The sequence below is a fragment of the Netta rufina genome (genome assembly GCF_964035555.1).
Source record: "Netta rufina genome assembly, chromosome: 2".
Lineage (NCBI taxonomy): Eukaryota > Metazoa > Chordata > Aves > Anseriformes > Anatidae > Netta > Netta rufina.
Window position 1 is genome coordinate 116,863,596 of NC_140124.1, and position 21,636 is coordinate 116,885,231.

At 42.5% G+C, this 21,636-nt stretch overlaps 1 protein-coding gene across 1 annotated transcript in view; it reads left to right on the forward strand.

Moving 5' to 3' along the window:
* The window catches only part of KCTD1 (potassium channel tetramerization domain containing 1), a gene marked incomplete at its 3' end in the record, with an annotated part of 32,677 nt that extends 20,560 nt beyond the window's left edge, over positions 1 to 12,117 (forward strand). The window contains exons 2-4 of the mRNA XM_084283139.1: positions 5,688 to 5,832; positions 8,156 to 8,461; positions 11,959 to 12,117. Coding sequence (XP_084139265.1) covers positions 5,688 to 5,832; positions 8,156 to 8,461; positions 11,959 to 12,117 — 610 coding nt within the window. The remainder of the gene's footprint in view (positions 1 to 5,687; positions 5,833 to 8,155; positions 8,462 to 11,958) is intronic.
* Positions 12,118 to 21,636: the final 9,519 nt, after the last annotated feature.

The window sequence follows — 21,636 nt, forward strand, 5'->3', positions numbered from 1 at the left end:
TTTTGTTATGCAGAGTTATGAAGGTTGCTAGGTATTCAGTCGCTGTGGATCCAAATGACATGAGATGTTGGGAAAAAAAAAAAAAAAAAGATGAGCAGGTTGTTACTGCTAAAGTGGTCCTCTGAAAAATGAATAAAAGCCTCGTCATTCTCCACTTGGGTAGCATAGCATTTCTCCCTGGTGTGGCTACCCCTTCAAATGTACTAGCTTCTAGGGAGAGTGCAAAATTATATAATTTAGACATATGAGGAAGTAAAATTAAATAGCCATGAGATGAGCATACCATTAAACAGATCTAATTTATAATGGGCTCTTATGCAAATTGCCTTTGAGCACTCAGCAAAAGAAAATGAAAAGAAATTAATAAGGACAATGTGGACTAAAAAGTCGCAGAGAAAAAAAAAAAAAAAGTAAAAGCTTCTTCCAACTCACTCTCTGCACACCCTGGAGTGTTAAATAAGCATTCATTCGCGTTAGCCACTTAAATGTAATGACGAGATAGGAAAACCTGCATTCACTCATCCCTGCTGTCTTTGCTTCCATGGCTCCAACCATGTAAGCTTTCAACTAAATATATATATATATATATATTTATAATTATTTGCCATGCAATTCATTATTTGAGGAAGGAGAGGTGGGTTTGCCACTTGGGTGTCAGAGCACAGTCAAGTCCCAGGCAGGTTGCTGCATGGGACTGCAGGTACCACATCACCAATGCTGCACCTCTTCCTCTGCCAGGTTACTGAAAGGACTTTGCACCGTGAGTTTTCCTCCCTTTTTGCTGTTTTGTGAAAGGCACAGAGAACAAGAAAAGCTGGCGACTTGGAACAGTTGAAAAGGATTTATTGGAAAAAAAAATCAGGTCTGAGTTTGTAGTGTCTATAATAATAACATGAGTGATAATATGCTGAATATATTCAGCAATAAGAGTTCTGTATTTTCTTGGGGAAAAAAAAAAAACACATTCATTTCTACCTCTTGAAATGATTAAACATAAGGCAATATTCTGCATGCTTGCAGATAACAAAGCTTGCTGCCTTTCCATGTTCCTTGTATCCTTCTGAGAATACAAAATACAAAAGAGAAGAATTGTTTCTCTGTCCAGTGAAGTCACTCAATCTGCAGAACTGTGACATTTTAATAGTGGTGAGAAAGCTGTGCAGTACTTGGCTTGTTCAATTAATATTGTCCATCTTGTTCTTAATTACTGCTTCTTTCCCAAATACTCAACTGAGGCAGAATATACTAAAGGAGAGACTTTCTCTTCATGTCTATAATAATATATGTAAATATTTATATGCTCAGAGAGCAAGGATATAAACACTTATGCTGTGCAGCTTTGCTGCAGACTGAGTGTATTTTTATACTTGACAAACAGGACTTGTTTCTGAAGAACTTGAGAAACCCTGTAAGCAATGTCATCTTCCCCTGCTTTTTGTTGTAGAAATGCTGTTCCGCAAGTGCTGGTCTGTGGGGACAAGAGTCCCTGTAGTATTTTATGGAAGTAAAACATTGATCTTCTCCACGTCCTGTTGTTTTCTCCCCACTAAAACCAGGTTTGTGTCCTTAAAGTAAACCCAAGTTCTCTGGTGGAAGCTGAGTTTTACAATGGTTATATTTTCAACCCTTAAAGCATTCGATTTCTGACAATGGATTATGATACTTAAAGCCAAAGACGTTAATTATTACCCATTGGAGGTCGCACTTTCAACCCATGGGACATTAATTTTCCATATATACAGAAAATTCCAGCCTGTTAGTTTTAATTAAACATTTCAGAAGTAAATTTCCTTATAAATAGACTACAGTTTTTTTTAGCCTTTACCCTTGATATTTGGCTAATTCTTCATATAAATATCAACTTATTTTGCAAGCATCCTTCAAAGCATTTTGCTGTTTAGCAATCCATTCAGCTGTTTTGTGCTTGTCATTTAAAAATATAGATATATAAATCTTTTGTCAGTCATCAGCTGAAGCTGTCGAGAAGGAGATGGGGAAAAGCATCTTCTAGGTTTTCTTGGGAAGCGAAATTTTAATGAACATGGTTTCACAGTCTTTTCTCATGCCAGCAGTCTGGTGTCACTTAAGCATTTATAATTTCAGCATGAGACCAAGCAGAAGGAGAAGCAGAAGCAGAGCTGTGGGTGACAGGGAGGATGGGTGCTCAGATATTACCGTCTAGCAAGTGTGCAGCTCAAGGCAAGGCAGAGTTTTCTGCTGTGCTTCTTCTGGTCTCCAGTCTCTTCTCATGGCTGCAAATGCAACTTAGACCCTGCCACCAAGCTATCACAGCCTATGAAGCTGGAATCTGTAGTTTTTGGTCCGAAAAAGGCTTTAATTTTATTTACAGATGTCTCCTGAAGCTGTTGTACCATTTGAAAATACCATTGTGTACCGCAAAGTGGTCCTGGGGAGGGGAGGAGTTGGTGCTTAGCAGTTCCTCAGCTCTTAGCAGCTTCCTCGTGGTTTGCTGCTGCTGGAAAGCAGCAGCACACGAAGGTGGCACTTTGCGAGCTCCTCCAAGCCGGACAGACTGGCTTTCGGGTCCCTGCTGTTTGTGCGCTGGTGTCAGCTTTGTGATTTTGTCAGAAGGCTCCAGCCTCCGATACTATCTTGTTCTTCTTCTAAACAATTAATAAAATGAAGACAGAAAGCCTAGAGGTTTAAAATATGTAATTATAACAGTAATTTAGATCTAGGGAAATGCTACAGAAACCAATTACAATTATACATTTCAGTAATGACTGACTTGGCCAAATATATATGGTTTGTGTGTGAATTCTGTGACAGATTCCAAGACAACGTGCTTGAGTATGGGAGAAAATCAAATCTAAATGCCTCATTTTAGCGTATTAGACATAAATGTTGCTCATCCACCTAGTGAACAGAAGTCTGTATTATATGGCCTGTCACAGCTTAAATTTTGAGCAGCGGGGCAGGCAGTAACAAGTAACCTTGGAAGAAAGCTTGAATTGTTCTAAGGGATAGCTTTGAGAAAAAATGTTTTGTGCTGGATCATTCTGGAAAATATGTTTAATTCCTTATATGTTAGAGATTTCACATGGTTTGAATTGATTCTGGCATTTCCTACAGAATTTTAAATGGCCAGCCAAGGTTAATGGGTTTTTATTTCTTTCCCAGTCTTCACCTCTCCTGGCTAGTGAGAGGAGACCCATCTGGGTTGGCTGTGCTGTTTTAAAGGAAGGATATGTGACTGTGGGTGCGAAGCATCCTCTGTTCACATCCTGCACTGGGTCAGGGTGATCCCAAACATCAGTACAGACTGTGTGATGAATGGCTTGAGAGCAGGCTTGCGGTGAAGGACTTGGGGTACTGGTGAATGAAAAAATGAATATGAGCTGGCAATGTATACTTGCAACCCAGAAAGCCTGGGCCACATCAAAAGATGAATGTCCTGCAGGCCAAGGGAGGTGATTCCCAGGAGATTTCATTGACATATGAGGGAGGACTTCTTTATGGTTCGGGTGACAGAGCCGTGTCACAGACTGCCCAGAGAGGCTGTGGAGCCTCCTTTTCTGGAGATATTCAAAACCCGCCTGGATGCAATCCTGTGTAACATGCTCCAGGTGACCCTGCTTGAGCAGGGGGTTTGGACTAGATGATCTCTGGAGGTCCCTTCCAACTCAGCCGTTCTGTGATTCTCCCCTTTTGGTCTGCTCTCACAAGACCATTCCTGAAGTCTTGAGTTCAACTCTGGGGCCCTCAGCACAAGAAGGACATGGACCTGTTGGAGTGAGTCCCGAGGAGGGCCACAAGTATGATCAGAGGGCTGGAGAACATCTCCTATGAGGGAGTTGGGGTTGTTCAGCCTGGAGAAGAGAAGGCTCCGGGGAGACCTTACAGCAGCCTTACAATGCTTAAAGGGGGCCTGCAGGAAAGATGGTGAGAGACTTATTGCAAGGGGTAATGGTTTTAAACTAAAAGAGGGAAGATTTAGATTAAACATTGGGAAGAAATTCTTCACTCTGAGGGTGGTGAGGCATGGGCACAGGTTTCCCAGAGAAGCTGTGGATGCTCCATCCCTGGAGGTGTTCAAGGCCAGGCTGGATGGGGCTTTGGGCAACCTGGTCTTGTGGGAGGTGTCCCTGCCCATGGCAGGGGGTTGGAACAAGGTGATCTTTAAGGTCCCTTCCAACCCCAACCATTTGATGATAACGTGAAGCTCAGTTTCTCAGCAATTCCCCACAACCTCACTGCAAGCCCTGCCATCCTTCCAACTTTGGGAGCTGTTTCCATCTTTTTGCCTCTTGAACCCTTGCTGGAGATCTCCTTTCCTTGCTCAAGTGCAGGTATATCTCATCCTGGGATGCCCTGTGCAGCCAGGAGGGTTGGTCGTGTCTGAGCTGTGCTGGTTTGGGGTTTGGTTTTCTGTGAGAGATCAAAGCAGCCTTAGGATGGTGGTGAGGAATGGTGTTTCCTTGCTTCTTTTAAAAGGAAAACAGTGTGTCATGGCTATTTGTTGGGCTTGTGGGATTCATTTTGTAAAAAGACAGACTTGTACCTTGCCTACACCAAAAGCAGAGTGTGATCAGGGAACAAGAGCCCATCCCCTAGCCGCATGCTGGTGTACGGTGGTGGTATTGCACGTTCCTTAGTGAACTGCATAGGTTTCTCTGTGCTAATTCCCAAAACAGATTGATTATATTAGGACAAAAACTACATACGAATGAGCTTTTTCATTAAAACAATGAAGGTGCAAAATCTGCGGAATATAGCAGAATCTAACAGCTTGTGACAAGGCTCAAAAGCCGTGCCCAAGAATGTCAGTAGGGTTTCATGCAAAGCGCCCACGTGACATATCACAAGTTAGCTATTTTGAGACTGTTTTGTTTACAGTTCTTTGGAGGGGTGGAATTGGAAAGAGTCAAAAAGTGCTTCCACATGCACGTATAGGCACATAAACATGCACACAACATCAGACGTGCCAGTCACCCCTGGTGATTTCATTGGGAAATTGTGAGTAACTCCAGAGTGTTTTGCAAACACCTCAGCACAAAAACACGGCATGTATTTCGTGTTACTGTGGCAGGGGGGTTGTTCCCAGTTCTTAGTCCTTCCTACAGCTCCAACTAAATCAGGTTTTGCAAGGAACACCTTTAGAAAATGTGCGTTCAGCCAGCAGCTGATGTTGCAAGTGTTTTTAGCAAGCGGATGTTCTCTGGGCAACTGCGTAGTGGTGGGTGGTCTCTGTAAATGCTGAGGCATTTCTCCTGATTAATTTAAAGTATGCTAATTGATACCTGCCACAAATGGCTGGGTTTTGCTATGAAATCATTACCTCACGTTGAAATATTATAACTTTTGTTTCCCCGGCTACTGCTCCCTCAATTGCAGCGGTCCAAGCATTGGTTCCAGTAAATAGCATCCAGAAATGATTTAACAATAATTTCATAATAAAATAATTAAATAAAAAGTTTTTCCGAGTCTAATTTTCAAGCTAATTCACCACGTACTTCCTCCAGGAAGCGAAACGGAGCTGATCGAGGAGGTTGGTGCTGCAGGGTGGGATGGCGACTGCTCAAGGGGCCATTGAGAAAGGTGCCCCAAATACTGTCATCAGATAGCGCTGTCATCTCATGAGACAGGGTTTGGGTAGCAAGTTTTCCCAGTCACTGCTGAACTGTGTGTGGTCTGACACTGACGTTCACCTCTTGTTTCCTCTTCAGAATCGGCAGGCTCTTTGATGGCACGGAGCCCATCGTCCTCGACAGCCTCAAGCAGCATTATTTCATCGACAGAGATGGGCAAATGTTCAGATATATCTTGAATTTTTTAAGAACATCAAAACTCCTCATTCCTGATGATTTCAAGGTGAGATTTCAAGGGACTTGGATGTTTTGCATGTACCTTGGTGAAGTAAGAGTCTGACATATAGTCAAAACAGAGCCCCAGACAGGGGGTACTTCTGGAATATGGTGTTTGATTTCAGGTACTTGGCAAAAGTAAGCATGGGGTTGCTACAGTGGCATCTGTCAGGCTTTCCTAAAGTGGCATCAATATTACATTTTCCCCTCCTAGCTCTAGTGTGGTGGAGTAATCTTGCCACATTTGACCCAGGGAAATTAAACATTGCAGGATGATGGTGGAATCAAAGGATGTTACCATCTGCAACCAACCGATCATGAGCTTTGCTGGTTACTTGTCCTGTCATCCTCTTTTATCATTCCCTTCTGACTGCAGCAACTCCAGCTTCCACTCACATGCTGAAATTTAGAGAACCATGTGGGAATCATGGTATTGACAAAATAAACAGCACGCGTGGTAATATTTGAGCATTAAGTCATAGAAGAGTATTTTCTTCCCCAGACTCCTGGATGCATAATGGCAATTTAGTTTTACATTTTTAGAGAAGTCAGGGATGAATAGTTCTATGTTTACCATTTAACCTTTATTAAAAAGTCTGCTTTTCTCTTTTTGATAACAAATTTGTAATAGTTCCCCATGTCAGACTTCAGCCTACAGAGGCAGACCTTCAGACTCTTGTGTGCTTGCAGGTATGTGGGTGTACCTGTGGTGTCAGTGAAGTGAGTGCTGGAGACCAAAGTTGCAATCAGAAGAGATCTTTATCATTACTTTATGAATGCATATCAGTGTGGCTGGCTGCACCATTAGTTCACCATAGGAAATGAAGCAATTTAGACTGAACAGAAGAGGTGATGTGGAAGGGTTAGAGCAGTTCACACTGGAGTGCAGTCTTTTATCCCTCATACCTGAGACATTTTCAGGTGTTTGAGGCATAATAGGTGTGAGGTTTGGTTCAGGAGCAATCTTTGAATTGTCTGTTGTAGATACCTACATATTTCTCCCTAGGGGGATGTGGTAGACCTACCCGAATAATGTGGGAGTTCAGAAACGGCTGATAGCATCGTGTCCCTCTTTTGAAGCCTTGGAATGTCTTTGTGCTGTTCTGAGCGCCTGTCCTAAAAGTAATCAGAAGTACAGAGAAAGGAAAAGCCACTTTCCATGCAATATTAAGAAATTACATATGCAGGATGCTTTAACCACATAAATATACCATAGCTCAGCTGAAATTAGAGACGTTAACTCCTGGCAAGTTCACCCAACCACCATGATGTTCAAAGGGGTGTCCCTTCCAGTTGTGCTGTAAGTCATCTAACAGATCAGTGCTTAAAGTGAACTTCAGCCCTGTGTTTCTTTAGAAATATATAGATGATTTTTTTAATTAGACATTAAATATAAACAGTATTCTAAATATGCTTCAGGTGTCCTATACTCATCAAGTATTCCATCTGTAGCCCAAATCAGGGCTGTGTTGATTGTTAACAATCATCTCTTGTGGTCATTTGATTCCTCTGCCCTCTATAGTTCTCATTTCTTTCTTTTTCTCTGTATATTTTCCAAATGTTCCTATGGTCTTAAACATAGAAAAACAGGATTTCGATCTTTATTTATTTATTTATTTAAAATTCAGCAGTAGACAAACTCGGGATCATCAATTCTAAATTACATCTGTACTGGCTATGCGTAGAAATGCATTCTCTCTGCTCTGGTGCTTGAGATGATGTAGTAAACAATACTGTTGGCAAAATTGAGAGGTATTAAAAAATACTTAATTTTTAAAATGCAGTAATATGTGCAATTCATTATGCAAATATCTGAAGCATTTTGCACTGAGAACCATTGCAGTCTCTCTCATTTACATTCTTATACCTGTTACAATGCCTGCTAGTATTGCTGTAAGAAGCGATGGATCCTAATGATGAATTTTCTGAATCCTGATTGAATTCTGTTCCATCTGTTCAATGAGGTCATTATTTTATGACATCACTGTGGGGATAAAGATGTGGGGAAAAGTGGAATGTGGCTGCCTGGATTATTCCATAGCATGAGGCACCTGATCAAGCATAACCTCCCCCTCCCCTCACAAATTCTGCTATACTCAGTCTGCTTCAATTTGCTGATGTTGTTTTTTTTTAATTTATATATGTATTTTTTTGCTTGCACTATTATTTTATTACACCTTCCTACGCAGTAGCTATGAGCTCCTTATGAGCTATGAGCTCTAAAAGGTTCCAGATATAGAGCAGTGTTAGCCTGAATAACCATATACATTAAGTGGTACATTATCAATGTCTCTTTCTTAATTATGCACAGTAATATGCATGTCTTTCAGGACTACAGTTTGCTATACGAAGAAGCAAAGTACTTCCAGCTTCAGCCCATGCTAGGAGAGATGGAAAGGTGGAAACAGGACCGGGAGAGTGGCCGCTTCTCGAAGTCTTGCGAGTGCCTGGTGGTGCGAGTTGCCCCAGATCTCGGAGAGAGGATTACACTGAGTGGCGATAAGTCGTTGATAGAAGAAGTGTTTCCAGAAATCGGTGATGTGATGTGTAATTCTGTCAATGCCGGCTGGAATCATGACTCAACGCATGTCATCAGATTTCCACTGAACGGATACTGTCACCTCAACTCAGTTCAGGTAGGAGGTCACATACACATTTATTGAAGGGGAGCTTGCTGGCCAGGTACTTGTGGGTTGACACGCTTCTCTCTCACTGGAAGATTTCAATGAACAAAATCAGCTGGAGTCTCTGAGCTAGTTATTTACTTCCGTGGGTCAGGGCTGCTTTCTCAACTTAATTCTCACACATCATCACCAAATCTCTTTGCAAAACAAACTACGCTAGTGTTAAAAAACAGCTCTAAGAGGTATGTTTGCCTCAATTTATAAAGACACTGTATATCTGGATAAACATTTTTTTGACACTTGAACATAAGGCGACTATTCAACCCTGCTTCCAGTCCCATGCCCTGCTTGTCATAAAGTGTTTTTTTGGATTGCTGTGAGGGCCCAGGGACATCTCAAGCTGGGGAAGGAGGGTGCCACATCTCCACAGAGCAACTGTGAGAGCATCAGGCTATGTCCCTTCACCTTGGAATGTAACAATTGCCATGCACTGAGAAAGGTGGTGGAGGTGCTCTGATTTCCTAGAGTCCTTAGGAGCTCAGAAACTGAATAGAGAGAACAAAAACAGTAAAGCCCTGCTCTCTTATTCTGGATAACACAGGATAAGTGAGAGGAAAAGGGAGTTAAAGTGAGAAAGGTGACTGGACATTAGTGTTGGCCGGCCTCTGAAATGAGGGTCATGCATCTGCAAAAGGAGAGCACAGCCAGCCTCCTTCTCCTCCTGTTCCTCCTCCTTCTCCTGAAGTAGGACCCAGTATTTCTGGAGAAGGGAGCACAGAAGAAAGGAGCCTCTCAGCTCTCTCTATCACACCTCAATGTGGGGCATCTTGGTGGGGCTTTGACACTTGCGTGAGACTGTCAGGCAAGCTGAAGTGTGAAGGATTCTTACAGGGCAGTAGGGGGGAAGTTATCACACATATGGTAAAAACTATCATATATTTTCCAGTGGTACACAGGTCATTGATTATGATATCCTTAAATGCTTCTTGAACAAATGTACCATATGCTTTTTACCTTGGACAAAAACAACTGGCTCGTTCTTTCTCCTTCATTCGGTGGCAACAATGACACATCTGCGTATTGCAAAAATGGACCTCTCTAATTCTTTGGTCTTAAGGAAGGGCCCCCTTTTCCCCATTCAGAGGATGTGGCAATAACTAAAATCAGTAGTATTGTTTAAAAAAAAAACAATTGTGAAATGGGTAAAATAATCTGGGAGACAAACACAGGTAATTTCTAGAAGAATTGCATTAAGCTTACAAGCTGTAGTGTCATCTGTTTTATCCTTTGTTAGTTAAAACAAAAATCCACACCCACCTTCATCTAAGTTCGTACATCATGCACAGGCCCAATTTGGAGTGAGAGCACTTTTTAACATCTGGAATCATCATTAGCACTATTGATGCTGCTTGGTTTAGGTACACCTCCTAAATGCTCCAGACTTAGGAGCAAATTCTTACATGGAGACTTGCCAATTGAGCTTGGCATCTTTCTGCTGCCAGGTCCTGCTCTCCAGGTAGCAAAGCTCTGCTCCCATCCCCTGATGAAGAGGGTTGAGCAATGTGGTATGTGCTGAGGGCTCTCTAGATGCTGCATATAATGCTTGTGCTTCAACACAGGAGAAGGAATAGTCCTATCTGACCTGTCAAGACATGGTTAATGCATGCTATGCTTGGACAGTTGTCTCTTAAATAATTGGCCTTTATTGTCATGCTAAAACATCAAAGTTGTTTTGTCAGAGTGACTAATTCAAATTTAGAACACCGCTGCATGCAAGATTATAATGGAAAATGGATATTGCATGCAAAGAGGGATATTTAGCCACATGTCCGTGGAATCACACAATGGCTTGGGCTGGTCGGAAGGGACCGTAAAGATCACCTCGTCCCAAGCTCCCTGCCATGGGCAGGACACCTCCCACCAGACCAGGCTGCCCAAAGCCCCATCCAGCCTGGCCTTGAACACCTCCAGGGATGGGGCATCCACAGCTTCTCTGGGCAGCCTGTGCCACTGCCTCACCGCCCTCTGAGTGAAGGATTTCCTCCTATGTCTAATCTAAATCTCCCCTCTTTTAGTTTAAAACAGTTTCCCCTTGTCCTGTCATTATCTGACTGATCAAAAAGTTGTTCTCCATCTTTTTTATAAGCCCCCTGTATGTACTGAAAAGCTACAATAAGGTCTCCCCCGAGCCTTTTCTTCTCGTGGCTGAACATCTCTCAGCCTTTCTTCACAGGAGAGGTGCTCCAGCCCTGTGATCAACTTCGTGGCCCTCCTCTGGACCCGATCTAACAGATCCACATCCTTCTTGTGCTGGGGGCCCCAGATCTGGACACAGTACTTACTCCAAGGGGGACAAATGTCGTATGATAGTTGTCAAAACAATTTTATCCATCAGCAGCTTAGCTTTTTTCCTGATATTTACATTTTTGTCACACAAATAAGGATTGCCAAGCCTAGTGATGTGCAGAACTCAAGTCAAAGTGGCAAAATACACACAGGCTTCAAGAGAGATGCTGATCCCACGCTGATCTTCCATTTTGGGGGAAGTAAGCATCTCTGTTCCAAGAACAGTATGAGGCAAGACAAGGACTAGTGGTAGGCCTGGAAAGTGGAGTGCAGGCTCAGTGATTTGCCCAGGGCTTCACTAGTTTCCTGACCCATCACATTTTCTCTCAGCACTGAAATTCTCTTCCTCTATTTTTCAGTGGCTTGCATTGAGACGTATTTGGGCTTATATTATTAAAAGATAAAGCTCAGGTTAAATAAAACTTGCACTGAAGTTTTGATGTTTGATCTTCACTGGGGGCTTCTGAGACTCTTTTCCCACCTCCTGCTTTTTGAGATTTGTCTGCTGTGTAATTAGCTGGATTTTGGAAAGACATTTGCTGACCTGAAGCAATGAATGTAAAAATGTGACGTGTCTTGTAGTTTTATGGGCATTATGAATCCCAGCTTGCTTCTGCCCCTGTCCCAACTCTCTGCTTGCCCTTGCTGTCCTAGCACATGTCCTAGCTAGGTCCCAGGTTTTGCCACTGGTACAAGTATAGCCATACATCTTTGCAGTCACGGTACCTTTTAAGTCTCTAGAAAATCTGATGGTAACTTTTCTGAAATTGCAACCACAGTATCTGCATTATCACAATTGAACTGAAGTGTTTGCTCAGCATGCTTCTGTGTCTGATGTGCAATCCTGTATTTGCCCTATTGTATTGTAAATTGTGTGAAGCAGAGAATGCATTTTTTCAGACATGAATCGGTGGATAGAAGAATACTGTATTTGCTGACAGTACTAAAGAATACCTATTTTTCTCCATTTTTCTTATTGCTCTGTGCCCAAAAGTCAGCAGAAATCAGACAATACAATGGAGCTTAGGGAACCACTTAGTGGATCTGTGTAACCACATTTGTTTTCTAGCTGGATCCATTTGAACACAGCAACTATCATCCTTGGACAACGGATAGTCTGTTTATTTACTTACACATTGGTGTTTTGTTTCCTCTTTTTGCAGGTACTTGAGAGGTTACAGCAAAGAGGTTTTGAGATTGTTGGCTCGTGTGGAGGTGGGGTGGACTCTTCCCAATTCAGTGAATACGTACTGAGACGAGAACTCAGAAGGACATCTCGTGCACCCTCCGTCATTCGAATAAAGCAAGAGCCTCTGGACTAAAATGGACATGTTTCTTTATGCAAAAAAAAAAAAAAAAAAAAAAAAGATAGAAAGGAAAAAAAAAAGAAAAAAAAAGGGGGACGTTTCATGTGCAGTTTGGACTCCAAACACGTCCTGGAACTAAAATTGAATAAAAGACACATTTATATCAAATATAGAGACCACACCTGAATTCATATGGGAACACTTGGAATAGTAGTAATAATAATAACCTCAAGGTGTAAATGAAAACACACACACACACATATATATGTATGTATGTATAGGTATGTATGTACATGCATATATGTATGTATATGTCAAAGAGTAGGAAATGCAACAACAAAGAAGTAGATGAGGTTGGTGCTGTGATGGCCATTAAGTGTCCTAGGCCTGACTCGGGCCCACTTAACGGTGTACAAGCCATTACCATTGGGGAATACATAGACTGCTCATACAAAATGCATTTTCCATTGCCAAACACCATCCAATTTTTAATGTGTACACACCTTGATTCAACTTTATTTGCATATGGAGGTTTATGTCTGTCTTTTTTAGAGGTGGATGGGCAGGCGTTCAGGAGACGACCATCCATTGCGTTGGAAAGCTAGTCGACTGAAATTTTAAATGTAGTTTGTACAGAAGTCGCACACATTTTGTCTGCCCTCACAGATGTGAAAGGTTAACTTTTCTTTTGAATGAGTTTTTCGTTGTTTTTTTTTGTTGTTGTTTCGTTTTGTGTTTTTTCAAAGGGGGCCAGAATAATTAATATTTGGTAGAGATGCTCTGGTTTGAATCTGCTGCTTTCCTACAATTTTTCAAATTTTATAATGTATTAAATACAATAAACTCTGTTTAAAGTAACGAGGGTCTGATTTCAGCCAACAAGAGCAGAGAAGTGGGATTTAGCTCACTGCAGTCCGGCGCGGTGGAGTGAGCTAAAGGCAGCAGGTGCTGTTGTGGGGTTGCTTTGTGGGGTCAGTCCAGTGCGCTGGTCTTCCTTCAGCACTGTCCCTTGTAAGCTTTGTCCCAGTTTGAAGAGCAGCTGCTGGCCAAGCTCAGAAAATACCAGTCCAGCCCAGGGAAGCCCGTCAAAAAGGGGTGCCTGGTTTTGTAAGCATCCACGTTGTGTCATTCCCTCTTAACTAAGGACCTGGCAGCTCCAATTCTCAAAGACCTTGCCCTGCTGAGTGTTAGCCAGGCTGTTTGTTTTAATGCCCTTCATTTCCCTTGTTTAGAGCTAGCGTTCTTCTGCCTAGAGAGAGTGAGGCCGCCAGCCCCTTGTGTCAGGCCATCCCTGTGACAGCAGGTGGTAAGTTCTGCGTGGTTGTCCTGCCAGCTGCTCCTTTGCAGAGCCTTGCTGGGGCCAGCCCGGCTTGGCGAGGCTTTGCAAACATGCCACGTAACGAGGCTGCTGCACGGCCTCTTCGCAGGGTGATGCTTTCACCACGTAAGATGCACCAGCAACCACCTTCTTTCCTCCAAAGTATCTTTTTATGCAATATTCCAAAATATGACTGTGTACTCATCCTGGTATGGAAGTTTCTATCGAGGCAATGGTGCCGGCGTTCCATTCATTTTGGTGACACTTTGCTATTTATTTAAGAAAAGAAAAAAAGAAATTGTTAAAGTAAATACATGTAACAAGGTTTTTAATATAGTCTGATAACTCAAAGCTACAATTTTGCTGGTTTTTATTAAAATTTGTCAGAGGGCATATTTAAATAACTCTGTCGGCACATAATCAGTGGGGTTTGAAATTATTGAAACACGGAAATGGGAGGGGGAGGGGGACTCCAGAAATTAAGGTTCATTAGCAGATTATTAGATCTTCAATGTGACGCTGATCGGTCTATTCCCAGTACTGAAACAGCTGCCTCAAACAAGCACAAGTGCTTGCTTTCAATCAGCAGCAAGTAGTCCTCTTAACAAATAAATGCTTAGTCTTCCTGCCTAAAATTTGGTTGTTAGTCTGCGTAGAAGTCAGTTAGAAAACAAACAACAACAAAAAAAAAGAGAAATAAATATTTTTAACAGATTTTCAGGCTTCTGGAAGTGGTACGGTGTTAGCAATGTCAACAAAGAAGCCGGTCCCGTGGGCTGACAATGCGCCGACTGACGTTGGTGTGAGGTGACGTGGTGTTTTGGAGATGGTTTGCTGCAGAAACCCTTCCTGCACTCCGAGGTGCAGCCCCACATGCACCCAAGGACACATTTCCGGGCTGCTGAGCCCAGAGGTACTCCCAGATCCAGACCTGCCCTGTGCCTGTGTGTGGGCATGGGCTCCGGTTAGGCCAGAGGCAAAGCCTGGGAGCACTGTCAGGCCTGAAATTGGCCCCACAGTGCCTTTGCACAGCTTTGGTGTGGATCCACTTGATCTTCACCCCACTTTTTGTTCCTTCTGCTTCTTGTCGTGCCGTCAGGCTGTGCTCAGCCAGCAGTTTTGCTTGCTCAGTCCATACATGTTTGAGTTGACAGCACCAAGGCACACCCCTGTGCTCCTTCCACACCTCTGGCTGGCTGGCTGGCCTCCCACTGAGGCCGAGTTCATTGTTAAAGGAGTCACAAATCACGCCGAGACCCTGGATGTGAATGCGATTACGGTGCTGTCACAGAGTCGGAGGTCATGAGTAAACACAGCCATGCCTGATGGCAAACAATATGCAGGAGTAAGCTGGACGTGGATTTTGGAGAACAAGTGAGGTAGTCCTGTTTGCAAATGAGACTTGTAAGCATGTATTTCTAAAATGTTCTTTAGAAAAAAATGTTAAAAATAACATTTCTTAAAATGTTCTTTAGAAAAAGTGAGACAAATGAGAAATATTTCAAGGGGGTGGAGGGTAGGGAAAGACCAGACTCTACAGCCAGCTATTTTCTGGAGGTTAGTAGTGTTGACGTGTACCATAGCTTAAATTTACCTAATGTTTTTAATTAAAAATGTTGCTATCAGTGGTGCTGTGTTCAATAAGAGGAAGAGTTACAGTGAACAGTAGCTGCCAACATTGTACTTCAGCAACTTGGTCAAGCAGTTGTCAGGAGAAGCGCTGTGGACATGCAGAGATGGCAGATGTCTCTTGCCACCCTTTCTCATGGTGAGACACAGGCAGAGGAGCTGGCTCTTCATCGTTTCTTTCTGCAACGTGACAACTGGATTCCTGCAGCAGCCATCAACCTGAGGTTTAATTCTTTCCCTATTGCCTCCTTAATGTATTAAATAAGTGCATAAAATAAATATGGATCCTGGCATGCTTGGATGAACCTTTAAGCCATGAGTATCCCACTGAAGACTGAGCTGGTTTCACCAGCTGGGATGCATGTAGTCCCACAGAGTCATGACTTTCTCTTTTCCGCAGTACTGCCTGTAAACAAGCGCTGCTAATTTATTTTATCTCCAAGATCTTACTGGCCAGGCAGTCTAGCCCAGCTGATGTTTTACCTTTCCATTGCCTTATGTCCAGAACAAATTTCAGTGTCTGATTGCCACAGACACGTAGAGGTGAGGCACTATTTCTAGAGGTCTGGTTGAATCCTTAACAAAATTCAATGGGGACATCCTACAACCCGCTGAAAACATTAAATTTGAGCCTTAGTTACTTTTCTTTACACGAAATAGGCCCTGATTTCAACTGGAAGAGAAACATTTTGTTCATGAGCATAATTTTTTTACAACAACCTTTAAAAATGGATTGATAATTACAGGGGTTTTATCATCACTGAAATAAGTCATCAAGTGCATTTTTCTTTGATGTTCACTTTTTTGGGGACTTGGGGGAAGAAGACTTGATTTGGGGGGCGAGGATGAGGAAAGTATTTTTATTGACAATGAGGCAGTTTTTTCAGAGAAATAAAAACATTTATTTCCATCTGTCATTTCTTGACTGCAGAGTTCTATATTATGAATTATTTCTAGGGACAACTGGTATTTGTATGTAGTCATTCTTGCAGCCTGAGGTTTATTTACAGTGGAAATGAAACCAAGACACCCTTAGGGCCTGTAGATCAGTTGCTTTTTCTCAGACTTTAGTTTGAGTGGTTTATTATTTCTTGAGGGTCTGGAGGGATCGCCACCACCAAAAATCAATACATTGCATCAGGTCCCTGTGTTGGCTTTGGCTGCCACCTCACTGATATGGTTACTGAAGACCCCAAAACTGACTTGGCATTTGGGGGACTCTATTTGAGATCAAAATTGTTAAAGTCTCATTGCTTAAAACCATATATCTTCCAAATAAAAGATGCACATGCATAGCACAAAAATTCATCCCTTTGTAAGCTGAGACAGTGCTGGTAACTGGGGTGCTTATGTCCATGCTGGAGGAAAATGCTGATGCCAACCCCCAAAAGCATCCTCCATTTGTATAAGAGCGAGCTCCAGAAATGGGGGTGTCTTCTGACAGATGGAGAAAGTCCATTTTCCTTGAATCTGTGTTTTTCTTCACATTTGTCATCTAGCAGCTTAATATGCTACTGAGTTCTGTGCCTCTAAAATAGAGTACATTATTTTTCAACTGATATTAGATTCTGTGGGCTGGATCCCATTTTCTGCCTTCTATATTCATTGTGAATTTGCCCCACACCCAAGTTGTGAATGGAATTATAGATCAGTGTAATTTGGGGGTTATGAGAAGAGGCACCACATGGTGGTCAGCTGTACGGTTGCATCAAACGCACTTGTGCATTGTCCCTGTGGTGTGCCATTTTTAAAATCAACACTATTTCCCACTGAAGGTTGTAGGAAGCCTCGTTCAATCAGACTCCTCTCTCCAAGCCTGGCTGAGCTGCAGGTCCACAGGGTCTTCTCTCCAGATAGCCCATTGCTGGTGGCACACAAGCCTATAGGGCAGGGTGGCAACATGCTAAGTGTGTACCTTGCTCTGGGCACTGACAAAGCAAAAACTGCATTTGCTGAAGTCCCTTGAACTCCCCTACTGCTCTCATTCTGGCTCCGCTCAAATCAGGGGGCTTAGCAACGATACAAGGGGATGTTTGATGCTTTCTTGATTAGTCCCAAAGAAATCACAGTCAATGGAAAAGCAAAAGGCAAAACAACCCAAGTATGGATGCTGGTTCTGAAGATCTGTAACAGAAATTTCACTAATTCCTACTGCCTCTGAATGAATAAATGCTTAAGATCTTGAGGGCTCACATTAAAAACATGTATTGCCAGATAATAAATAACAAAACTAGCCATGCATTTCTTTCCCTCATTTTCTGCAGTTCAGGAGGCTTGGTTTTCTTCTGCTTGAGGCTAAGCCTAGGCAGCTCAAGAGTAGTAATTTTGGCCCAGCGCCGTACTTGGTTTCTTCAAAGCATCGTGCAAACCTTCAGTTAAGCGTCTCTCCACCTGTAAGGAGAAAAGGTAGCAATAAGCTCATCTTACAGCTGGGGGAGGGACTCGTGAGGGCTGACTTCCAAGCAGTGGGTGGCAAGCTGCACTTTGGGATTCACCTTCAGCTGCCTTCTGCAATGCCCATACAGGATGGAAGGAAGCTGGAGTTGGTGAGGTGCTATGGCACACAGTTTTAAAGCTGAGCACATACAAGGCACCCTTGAGATACCTGAACAAGCTCAAAAAGTAACACTGTTAGGCTTGGTACACCTTGGGGATTTTTTTCTAATTCCTTCCCTGGCAAGAGAAAAATAAATGAAATAAAATCTTCAAAAGACAGCTGGACATGGTCCTGGGCAACTTGTTCCAGGTGGCCCTGTCTGAGCAGGAGGTGGGCCCAGATGACTTCCAGGGGTCCCTTCAAACCCAGACTATTCTGTGAAAATTCCCCTCACCTTTCATGATGTAAGTGGGCTCTGCTGATGTCTTCTCCTTCCTCTGGCCCTGCTCTTCAGTAGCGACTGTAATTTTCTATTTGTGATGTTTCGGTTCCTTACCACAGAACTTGGGCATTATGAAGGGGGAAAGCCTGCAACAACAAATCCATGTAATTTGTGAAAGAGCTTTGGTCATCAATAAAGTGATCGTGACAAAATCCCCAGATGCACCAGGTTGGTCAATGCCAGGAAGGTTTCCAGCTGTGGTTGCTGACATTGAGCAAAGCATGGCTGGTGCCTGGCTTAAAAAGCTCCAAAATCAAAATGGCAACACCAGGAAACTAGGGCTAAACCCTCCCAAAACTGTCTTCCTCCTGAAGCATCTGCTCGTGTTTCTTGCAGTTGTAGCCTTTAGAGGAGTAGCTTGAAATCTGTGCTAGCGTATCCGCCGTAACCAGTGCAACTCTTCCAGGAGAAAGCTGCTTGGCTCAGGGACTGCTGTTGTGCAGAAAAATCTCTTCTGATGCATTATTGATAGATGTAAGTTAAAGCCATAAAGCTTGCAGCTTTATCAGGCAATATCTACTAAATCCTGGAAGCATGTAAGATAACCTAAATGTAATCTACTGCATACCAGCTCCTTCAGTGATGGATAGCACAACAAAAGCAGGACTAATGAAAAATTAATGAAAACAGTTACTTCCATAAGAAAAATGATCTGTTTTCTCCCACCTTTGTATTGATTTTAACTGGCCCTGTAATTGGAAGTGTATAATTTTTTCCTAAGGTGCAGAGGATTGAGGGCGAGGGAGAGTGAGCGTATAATTCTATTCATGTTTGTGACATACTTTCGGGCTAGAAAAACAAAGCATTTTCCTTAGGACGTTGAAGCTGCCTGTGAATGCAGACTTCAAGCATATTTTCTCAGCTCAGGCAAACTGCCACACTGCTTGCCTGAAACCAGATATTGCATGAGCCGAGTTCTTTGAGTATTTCGAAGGCTGGGGGGGGGGGGCACAGAGAAACAATGTTGAAGAAAAATCAAACATAGCGCGTGTAACTTGGTGCTTTAACATGTTGCATGCAGTCAAGTTCATTCTTGATTGATCTTCTCATTCGTTGAAAAGAGAAAGAAAATCCTATGGTTGCTCTTCGGAGAGTGAATGAATGTCAGGCTCACGGGAAAGACCTTCCTGTGAGCCCCAACCAACTGCACCACTGTGTTCACACAGCAGCTTGGCACAAGATCCCATCTCTGGACGGGCCAGTGTTCCCAGGTGACCAACTCTTGTCACACCTCCTTCTCACTGATGCCTTTAAACACAACTGGGTTTCTGCCTAAATTTAACAGAGTGTTTCTGGTTGTCCTTTTTTTTTTCACCAAACAACATCACAGATAAGTCTGATCTACAGCTCTGCTGCAAGCTCTGTTTTAGCTGATCCTTAAGTCTTTACCTGTTAATGTTAATATATCCGTTCAGCCCGAAGGCTGAGATAATAAACCAGTCAGATAATAAATACTTTGTTTTGGTGGGAAAAGAATTAAAAAAAAAAAAAAAAAAAAAGGTGTTTCTTAAAATGTGCAGGAAATGCTTCTTTCCTGTTCCCCAGGACCCCAGGACCAGGACTGTTTCTATTTCTGACTTATTCCATAAGATATATCAAAGGCATGTTACAGGGCTGTACTGTGATGAAGTTGCTCTTTGTCTTTTGCTAGCACCTCTTAGGCAGTATGCCTTCATTTTAAACATACTTACCTTGCTATGTATTCTTAACTGTAGAGATTTAGCTTCATCCTTGGATGTTGCTTGCTTGCTGTTTTCATTGGCCTGGTAACAGCTGCAGTACAAGACGAACTACCTCTTGCAATGCATGTCATTAAAAATTAGGGCATTTACTGCTCCTCAATACTTGCTTGGCTTTATTTTCATTGCAGCAGCCTCAGACGGTGTGGTCTAGTTAGGTGCTCAGCAGCAGTGATGTGGCGGTTGAACAGCATGGGTGACCAATGGCCACCCGTTGTCCTCCTCTTTTTGCTGAAAGGTGTGCCTGTAGCTCAAAAATAAATAAATAAAATAAATCCAGGGAGACAATTATCCTGTCTACAGAAGTTGTGAAGAGACCAGGGAAAACACTCTTTACAGCTTTGCTGTAAGATTAAGCAAGCATTGTTAAAACAAAAAAATATATATTTTATATATATATATATATATATATGTGCCAAAGAAAGCAGACTGAGGAAGGGCATCAAAGCCTGTGTTGGACAGGCACTGGGGCCTCCCTGGTGGTGACCGTACAGGCGAAGAACTTCAGGGTGACAGATGGACTTTACAGGGACAGGCCAGCTGTGTCCCCAGGTGACAACAAGTGCATTTTGAGTAATTAGCCGGACTGAGGGCTTGGCATCCCGTGTCCCAGCCCTGCCATTCCTCAGGGCAAGCTGAACCTTGCAGGGGTACAAAGAGAGTATGGGAGGAAAAGTGCTGTGTAAACAGGGAAGGGTCTCAGCGTGGGAGAACGAGGCTGTAAGTCATCAGCAATGTTTAACAAGCTTGTCATAAAAGCAGCATGTAAGGTCACTGGCAGCTCTGGTATTAGGTTTGTGATGATGAAACACGGGAATGATAAAAGATGAGGGCAAGTGAAACATTCATCAGATGAAGGGACTAACACACACTTTCTACATGGCATGCCAGAGTGGGAGAAGGACAGTAATCTGAGTGACAGTGCAAGGAGGAGCTCATGATTGTTTTCATTCTTTAGAGAGGAAAACGTTACAGCTACACATGGTACTACAGGGGGAAAAAAAAAAAAAAAAAAAAAAAACATGATGTTGAGTGGAAAAGACAACCTGAAAAAGCCTGTTTTGTTACAGAAAATGTTCTCATTACTTTCTTCCTCCAACATCTCTACATTAATTACGAAGTCAGTCTCCTGCCTGGCCATCCCTTCATTCTTTCTTGCTCAGCAGCATGTGCTATGGACTGTTAGCAAGTTCATCAAAAGAAACAGAAACAATATTCTGATTATTTTTTTTTTTTAATTATTTATACCTGACTGTTTTTCTTAATAAGCGATTATGCACTCTGCATCTATCCATTCCCTCAACTTAAAATTTAATATATTTTGAGAGAAACTGGATGTGGCAGAGTCTAAGTAACAGTTTGCTTTGGGAAGTGTCGTAACATGAAGCTGTTACTCTTTTGTAGGAAGAGCTCTTCTTGAAGGTGACAACCAGCAGCTCTGGTGAAATGGGTAAAGGAAAGCAGAGCCTTTCGAGCAGCATTGGAAAATGGCTTCACTTTTCAGCTTCTTTTATACAACAGGAACTGTAACTGCTGTATTTTCTGTAGTTTTTCTCCCTGAAAACAGAACAGTCTTCATGTACTGCCTCAAAAATAAAAACCATCAGGAAAGGGGTTTTACACGTGTGCTTCCTTCTACTTACAATGATCCAAAGAGCATTTCTCCCTCCAAGTGTCACTCTAAAGTTACACCATTTGTTTCTGAGTCATCAAAATGGTCTCAGATTTTCTTACAATTAAGATATCACTTAATTCTGCTTTCCTCACTTGGTCATATTATCTGGGTTTTTAATTCTGCCCTCTGTTTTTTGCTTTTTGTTTGTTTGTTTTCAATTGACAGAGGTCTTTTGCAATATATATAATTTTTTTTCAGTAGGGAACTGAATGGGGATTCAGTCTTACTGGGGGTTGAAAACCATCAAGCGCCAGTGCTGAGCTCGATGTATTGAACCATATTTAAAGCATTACT